This window comes from Aegilops tauschii, chromosome 4, assembly GCF_002575655.3.
Source record: "Aegilops tauschii subsp. strangulata cultivar AL8/78 chromosome 4, Aet v6.0, whole genome shotgun sequence".
Classification (NCBI taxonomy): Eukaryota; Viridiplantae; Streptophyta; class Magnoliopsida; order Poales; family Poaceae; genus Aegilops; species Aegilops tauschii.
Window position 1 is genome coordinate 247610223 of NC_053038.3, and position 9144 is coordinate 247619366.

The 9144-nt window shown below is 48.9% G+C and overlaps 1 protein-coding gene across 1 annotated transcript; it reads left to right on the forward strand.

The window, feature by feature from the left end:
- The first annotated feature begins 980 nt into the window (after window positions 1-980).
- On the forward strand, window positions 981-1498 carry LOC141021798 (uncharacterized). The gene is made up of 2 exons (XM_073497647.1): window positions 981-1054; window positions 1156-1498. Exons 1-2 carry the CDS (start codon window positions 981-983, stop codon window positions 1496-1498), a joined length of 417 nt encoding a protein of 138 aa, XP_073353748.1.
- The last annotated feature ends 7646 nt before the right edge of the window (window positions 1499-9144 follow it).

Genomic DNA, 9144 nt, shown 5'->3' on the forward strand with positions numbered 1-9144 from the left:
CGTGGCAAAGGGTTACATAAAACGGGCCGGCCCAAAACGGCCTGGCTAAATAAGACGGACTACATCGAAACGCACATGATGTAGTTCTCTGTGAAGAACAATGAAGTTAAGACAGTAAAACAAAATAAAATACATGCAGTTCGCAAAAGAGTTAAATTAAAAAACAACGTGCGTGTTAAGAGAACGCATCCGAAAAAAAAGTCTACCTTCAAATAAGTGACACGACAAAAAAATGTTGGGGGGCCCCCAACCCACCCTCCTGTGCTAGGGACTGCAGCAAGTACACGCAAAAACAGATGCAGTACGCAGCTCTAGAAAATTGCAGTGCATTTGGTTAAATGAAGTAGTACGTTATAATATGCAATTCAGTTTCGGATTACCTACATGAATAAATACACGGTCCAGCCCACAGCGAAATACTTGTAAAATTCCGGAATACATTGTACTTTTTTCCAGGGGCTACATCAAGGACATGCAAAAAATGGTGCAGTACGCACCTATAGACAAAATGCAGTTCTGTTTGATAAACGATGCAGTGCGGTATGATAACCAATGCAGTTCCGTGAACACGTAGGATACATATAAACGTGACAAATGCCCGTTCGCACAAAAAGTGGTGGTTAAAAAAATTACTGATAAAAAATAAAATAAAACCACGTTCGCATAGAACCACCCAATCTAGGCGGTTCCATCACCACTAACCCACGATCACAGACGCAACACCAACCCACGATCTGCACAACCGCATCGTCAGCGAGATCGTGTAGTTCATCCGATGTGGCCATGCCACCCCGCCCCTCCCCTTAAATTTAGACCCCTGCCAAAGGCCTTCTCATCGACAACAACACAAGTATCCATTGCGCTGCCACCAGAAAACACCAAGCCCTACTACCGGCGATGGCGTTCTCCACGAGTACAAGGGCGTGGAGGCCCACGGCAACACCAAGTTGCAAGTCATCCACACCAACGACAAGAAGCAGATGGTGATCTCCCTCGCGCAGTACGAGCGCCACCTCAGCCTCCAGCGCCACAAGATCATCGGTATTGATCTCGAGTACAACAACGAGCCAGAAGCGATGCAGAAACCCGCCCCGTCCAACTCTCCGTCGGCAAGACTCAGCTGGTGCTGCTCTTCCAACTGAGTGCCACTGAAAGGTGCACCGTCTTCGACAACTTCGTCGCCGACCCCAGGTACACCTTTGCAGGCTTCTCCATCAACGGCGACCAAACCAGGCTAGAGCGCATCAATCTGGAGGTCGCCAACTTCGTCGACATCCAGAAGGAGTGGAGGGTGCCCGAGGCAACCATGGAGTTGGACTCCCTCGGAGACGTCTCCGACATGCTCATCGACGACTACTACAACAACATGAAGAAGAAGATCACCGACGACGAACACAGGCGCTGGGCCACCCTCCCTCTGTCCATGAGGCACATCGAGTATGCGGCAAAGGACGCCTACGCAACATACGAGATATGGAACCGCATCACCCTCACCTAGGACGGGCTTCGCCGTGCAATGCTGGAGAAGGAGCAGCCCCCAACAAGCGCACCAGGAGCAGCTCGGGATGGGGAGATGCTAACTGGTGAAGAAGCAGATGTTGCTGACCAAGAGCCAACAATGCTAGCATCGTTTTAGAATTATCATCAAATTTGCTTTATGTTATTTGCTTATGTATCGTTAGTTTGCTTGTGATCATTTGCTTTTGCTGAACTTAGTTTGCTTGGCATGCAGAATCGCTTGTAATGATGAACTTTGATTATGTTAGATTGCTTTCTGTTGAACTTAGTTTGCTGAGGATGAACTTGTCATACAGAATGCTTGTGATCATTTGTTTTCTGTTGTTTGCTTATGTATCATTAGATTCGAGCAGTGCACAAAACAGATGAAGATGCAGTGTGCAAAAAGGACGCATGCAGTGCAAAACGTGTATGAATGCAGTACAGGACTCTGTCGAATGCAGTGCACACATACCCAGCAAAGCAGTGCATAAGAGCAAAAACACGAAAAGAAAAATGCGACATGTATAGGTAGTGCGGAATGCGAAATATGTGAACATGCAGTACAGAAACATGATCAATGCAGTGCACAAATGATTTACTAAGTAGTGCACGCCCCTACATTTGAAAAAGATACATAAGAGCAAAAACACGAAAAGAAAATATGAACTGTACATGTAGTGCGGAATATGTCAACATGCAGTACAGAAACATGATCAATGCAGTGCATGAATGATTTACAGTGCACGCCCCTACATTTGAAAAAATATGCAAGACAAAAAATTCAAAGAAAAAAATTTGGCCACCCTCATGCAGCCAGGCCCGAGCCAGTCTTGTAGTAGATCTGCGCCCACAGCAGGCGAGTCGTTCTGAGCCACGATGCATGGGGCCGGGCACACATGGGCCCACAGGTCAAAGAGCATAGAGCAGTGAATGCTGTGTATAAGCGCCCAAATAAGTAACCAGAGGAGTTCGATACGGCTGCGTTGCCAGCGCTTATAAACACGTCGAGCGCGCCCTCCGCGGGCGAGGTGGGACTAAATATTAGGCCGCACACATAGTGCACCGGGAACCAGCCGTGCTGACAGGCCGACTTGGGCCGAATAACTCTTCACTCCACAAACACAGGCCCAACAAGCAAAAGAGAGGCTGCTGAAAATAAAAAATCCCACATGCCACTCCACAAACACAGGTCCAACCACGCGTTCCGCAGTTCGTTGTGATATGACAATGCAGTTCGCTATATTCAAGTAAGTAGTCTTGTTGCTTCTCAAATGCATTCGCGTACATTGAATCAGAATCAATCCACCACCTAACACCAACCACAACATTTATTACTTCCGTTTCTCAATTGGTTGCATAAAAACCTATTCATTTCTGCTCCAGACTGACACAACTCCTCCCCCCGTTCCTCTTTTTCTTCAAATCATAGATCTAGGGTTCATCCCATCCACAACTGTTCTCTGGAATTCCACTGAACCCGCCATGGACTATAAGTGCAGGTATTTAGCAAGGATGGCACCGGTAGCCGACACATGCGTTTACGCAGAGGGTCTAGAGCTCACCAACACCGACTGGAGCCGCATGCTCGGGTGCCCGATGATACCCAACAGGGGGTTTCGTGCACCATTTCTTCATCGCCTCACACCCGCAGATATGCAGGAAGTTGGGTATGTTTCCCCCCTCACAATTTTCGACATAATCCAGGCTGCAAATCCACATCTGTATATATAGTTCCATCAATTTGTTCAGTAGTGTAAAAAATACAAACAAAATTTGTATTGTTGTTCAGATTTGTTAGCTATTAAGACTAGATGCTTCCACCTATTTTTCTTCAGTACCACACCAGGTATCGACACTAGTTAGATCAGAACCCCAACACACGAACAAGAAAGAGGGTCAATAGATCAGTGTTGCAGTTCTCTTAACATGCTAGCGCAGTACACTGTAAATGACCTTGCAGTACAAACATGTTACAGTATAATATATATCCTAGTAAAACTGGAGGTCAATGTCGTATATAAGTTTGTGCATATGTTGCAACTACTTTACCAAAATAATAGTCATATATATGTACATATTTAAGTCAACATAAACATGCCATCCTAAGTATAACGAAAAACATTTGTTGTTTACTAATAAACATTCTTTTTCCATCCATTCCAAAATGCAGAAACTGCCATCCACAATAAAATTTCCTGCTCCGAGTTCAGGGATGGTTACCTTGGAGATACAACACAAGAATGGGTATGCAGACATGCAAGCTGACTACCACATTGACTCTGAAGAGTGCATCAACATAACTACTGGCTGGAATGATTTTGTTTCCCAGAAAGGCTTTGAGGCTGGAGAAGTGGCCATGGTGTTTGTCTACAAAGAAGAAGACTCCCTCAAGTTTCCAATATTTGCACTATAGGTTGTCTAGGATAAAAGCTAAAGCTATCAGTGGCATAAATGCTTTGCTTATGTTGTATGCTTTTAAAATTATGTCCATTAGAAGGCTTGAACAATGCCTATTTAAATTATGCAACCTCATCTGCATCATTTTATCACTCTTCTTAGACAAGTTGTTGCTGACAGAAATGAAGTTCTCTAATACACATAGTACAGTCCTTATATGAAAAATTGCAGTACTCTGAACAATAACAATGCAATGCCAATGGTCAAAAACTTTGTACTTAACATATGCTGTTCAACAGAATTCTCATGCTATGGAGTTCAGAAGAATTGACATAAAATACAAGAAATAGCAGTATAACTATCCTGCTAATGCAGTACGAAAGTGCATACTATGCAGTTCTCTAAAATACAGAATGTAGTGTAAGAAAAAGAATTATCTCATAAGCTATCATGCCCACTATAATATAGTTACATTGAAGTCCACTACATAACAAAATGCAGCACACTAAAAACATATGCTAGAACTGCATCAGTAAAATCAAAGCAGTACAGATCCAGACATGTAGGAGACCAATAGAGGTGCAATTCCACTCGCAGTTCGATAAGTGGCCAAAACATTGCGCAACCACTCAAATTTGAACAATTACCCACCAAAAAATACATCAAACCAACGGCCTCTACGATGAACATCATGAGCTATTCTTTAAAAATGCACACCAAAAAGACGAACATTAGATGGGCAATACAGTAAATTCAAACGAAAAAGAGAAACTAATAACAAGATTCAAAAACGCATCGACGCACAAAATCCAAAAAAACAACAAGAACAGACGAGCTGACGAAGCTCACACGACCAGACAATCGATTTCGCAGAAATTGATAACTAACTCCTAAAAATTAGACAAATTGTAGAGTACACGGACCAACTAAAACGAACGCAATCAAAGAATTCCTACTAACAAACAACATCGGAGCACGAAGAAGTCACATCCGACACGAACACGAATGAACAGAGAAAGCTCGTCCGCCAAATCGCTCGATTTGCAAAGATTCTAGTCGTTTTTCCTATAAATAACAAAGAATAAAGGTCAAATGAGATCTAGAAACAAATTAAATCATCCTGCAACACCCGATTCCACAATAAAACGCGGACAGGCCGCCAGAAAATGAAGCAGTTCTCCCATGAAGCATTGCAGTGCTCATCGTACAAAGGATGCAGTTCGCTTCCGTTGAGCGTGCAGTGTTGAAGTGTTAGCAGAATAACCATTCTGCTAATATTAGCAGAATAGGGTGGGTCTATTATGATAACACCACTTAAGAGTCTTATTCTAATAATACCTACCTTATTCTGCACATCCCCTACCAGAGCGCCGCCGCCCCTCCCCTCCCTGCCTTCTTCCACAGCAACACCCTGGGAGCGCCGCCGCCCCTCCCCTCCTCGCCTTCTTCCACGGCAGCACCCTGGGAGCGCCGGTGCCCCTCCCCTCCCAACCTTCTTCCGCGGCAGCGGCCTGGGAGTGATGCCGCCCCTCCCGTCCCCGCTTTCTCCCGTGGCAGTGGCCTAGGAGCGGCGCCGCCCCTTTCCTCCCGGCCTTCTTCCGCGGCGGCGACCGTCAGCGACGCCGTCCCTCCCCTCCGGGCCTTCTTCAGCGGCAGCAGCCAAGCAGCGCCGCCGCCCGTAGCCTCTCGGCCTTCTTCATCGGCAGCAACCGAGCAAGGCCTCCCCCGCTCGCATATCGGCGTTCTTCCGCGGCAGCCGCTTAGTAGCACCGCCACCGAACTCCTCCGGGCCTTCAATTACCTGTACTTCATCAGATGTGGATTGGTGCTGCCTCGACATCAAACCAATTCGAGCAAGGAGGACTGTGCGCAAGGTTCCTTTATCCACGACAGATTCTTGGATTAAATCTGCAACGACCTTCAGAGCAAATCCTCCATCTCTGTTCACCTTGAGCAACGTCCAGACCGCTCATGAACTTCTGAAGGGCAAGTGGACTACACGCGTGAATGTAAAAGTTCTGCAGATGGACAAGAAGGGAACTTCCTCCTGCAAACGCAAGAAATCTGTGACGCCCCCGATTCGACCGTACACTAATCATACACGCAAACGTGTACGATCAAGATCAGGGACTCACGGGAAGATATCACAACACAACTCTAAAAATAAAATAAGTCATACAAGCATCATAATACAAGCCAGGGGCCTCGAGGGCTCGAATACAAGTGCTCGATCATAGACGAGTCAGCGGAAGCAACAATATCTGAGTACAGACATAAGTTAAACAATGTGCCATAAGTTGGCTAGCACAAACTGGGATACAGATCGAAAGAGGCGCAGGCCTCCTGCCTGGGATCCTCCTAAACTACCCCTGGTCGTCGTCAGCTGCCTGCACGGAGTAGTAGGCACCTCCAGTGTAGTAGGGGTCGTTGTCGACGGTGGCGTCTGGCTCCTGGGCTCCAGCATCTAGTTGCGACAACCGAGAAGAAAGGAAAGGGGGAACAGAAGGAGAAAAGCAACCGTGAGTACTCATCCAAAGTACTCGCAAGCAAGGAGCTACACTACATATGCATGGCTATATGTGTAAAGGGCCATATCAGTGGACTGAACTGCAAAATGCCAGAATAACTGGGGGATAGCTAGTCCTGTCGAAGACTACGCTTCTGGCAGCCTCCATCTTGCAGCATGTAGAAGAGAGTAGATGGTAAGTTCACCAAGTAGCATCGCATAGCATAAACCTACCCGGCAATCCTCCCCTCGTCGCCCTGTGTGAGAGCGATCACCGGGTTATATCTGGAACTTGGAAGGGTGTGTTTTATTAAGTATCCGGTTTTAGTTGTCATAAGGTCAAGGTATAACTCCAAGTCGCCCTGTTACCAAAGATCACGGCTATTCGAATAGATAAACTTCCCTACAGGGGTGCACCACATAACCCAACACGCTCGATCCCATTTGGCCGGACACACTTCCTGGGTCATGCCCGGCCTCGAAAGATCAACACGTCGCAGCCCTACCTAGGCACAACAGAGAGGTCAGCACGCCGGTCTAAATCCTATGGCGCAGGGGTCTGGGCCCATCGCCCATTGCACACCTGCACGTTGCGAGGGCGGCTAGGAGCAGACCTAGCCTAGCAGGCGTTCCAGTCCAATCCGGCGTGCGCTGCTTAGTCGCTGACGTCGCGAAGGCTTCGGCTGATACCATGACGTCGAGTGCCCATAACTGTTCCTGCGTAGTTGGTTAGTGTGTATAGGCCAGTGGCCAGATTCAAATCAAATACCAAGATCTCATTAAGCGTGTTAAGTATCCGCGAATGCCGACTAGGGCCAGGCCCACCTCTCTCCTAGGTGGTCTCAACCTGCCCTGTCGCTCCGCCACAAAGTAATAGTCGGGGGCCGTCGGGAACCCAGGCCCACATCTACCGGGATGGAGCCACCTGCCCCTTCAGCCCCCATCTTCGAACAATATCATAAGTAATGTAACAGTATAAAGTATATATCATATGCCCGTGATCACCTCCCGAAGTGATCACGGCCCAGTAGTATAGCATGGCAGACGGACAAGAGTGTAGGGCCACTGATGGAATACTAGCATCCTATACTAAGCATTTAGGATAGCAGGTAAGGGTAAAAACTGTAGCAACAATGACAGGCTATGCAGCAGAATAGGATTAACGAAAAGTAGTAACATGCTACACTACTCTAATGCAAGCAGTATAGAGAAGAATAGGCAATATCTGGTGATCAGGGGGGGCTTGCTTGGTTGCTCAGACAAGAAGGAGGGGTCGTCAGTGACGTAGTCGACCATAGGGGCATCAGCATCGTCACGGGGTCATTGACTGTTTAGTCTAATTATTGTTTAATTAAACTAACTAGTTAATTAGATTAATTAAATAGGATTAATTAACTTAATAAATTAATTATTTTTGTATATTCATTTTTTTAAACGTTCCAGGGGCTGGGCCCCACTTGTCATTGGCCCTGGGGGGCCATAGCGGCTTTGGGCGCGGGTGCGGGCACGCGCCCGTCTGGGCGACCCTGGGTGAGTGGGCGACGGTTACGGGCGTGCGGGTGCGCGCCCGAGTGTACCCGGGAAGGGGACTCCGGCCAGGGTGGGGGCGCGACCGCGGCGGCGTGCGCCGGCTGTGGCGGAACGACGCGGGGCCGGCATGGCGAAGGAGGCGCGCGGCGGCACGCACGAGCTGCAGCGGTGGAGGTGGTGGCGGGGTCGCGCTGGCGAAGCGGGGTGAAGGCCTTGCGGGATGGGCGCTGGTAGCGCGCGGGCAGAGCGGCGCGCGCAGCGCGCGGCCAGGCCTAGCAGGAGGGGGCAGCGGAGCTGAGGCAACGAGGCGGCAGCACAGACCATGGCGGGGCAGGGAGGGGCAGAGCCGGAAAGGGGGTTCACGGGCGCGCGGGCCGACGAGTTGACAGCAGCGTCGGCGAGGCGGAACAACGCGCGCGGGCGAGCAGCGGGGCCGCGAGCGGGGCGCCGGTCCAGGCTCGGGGCAGGGAGGAGGAGAGAAGTGGCCGGGGGCCTCACCGACGGTCGTGGGGTCAAGGCAGCGGGCTCGGGGAGGAGGACGACGAAGGGGCGAAGTCCGGGTCGCCGGCGAGGCGACGGTGTCGAGGGTGCGGTGCAGGAACGGCGACCTCGGCATGGGACGAGGAGGAGGCCGAGGCACGCGGGGCGATTGCGGCGTCGGCGGAGACGTCAGGCAGCGGTGGTCACCGACGGGGAGGGCGGCGGCGGCCGGGGAGTGACGGCGTTGGGGGCGGCGGCGACCGGGAGTTGGCCCGATCTCGATCCCGTTCGGGATGGGGAAAAGGGGATCGTGGGGAGTGGGGGTGCGAGTGGTGGAGTAGTGGGCTAGGGTTACCGTGGTGGGGGGTATAGGTAGGGGTGGGGGTGGCCGGTTGGGCCGGCCAGCTAGGCCTTCTAGCCCAGTGAGGGGGGGGGTCCTTTTCTTTTATTTTGTTCTCTATTTTGTTCTTTTCTTTTTACTTATTTTACCTTTACTGTTTTATTTTTAGTCTCATCTTATCTAAGTTTTACAAAAACATAAAAGTAGTACCAAAATCAGTATTACCAATTATACCTCTGTTACTGAAGTTTAAACCCCTAAGTAAAATATTTTAACATTTTATAATTAACAAAAGGCATTTATTAAATTGGCTTGCTGTTGTTTCATTCCCATTTGAGCATTTAAACATTTTATGGAACTGTGGTTTCTCCACCATAATTACTTATGCATT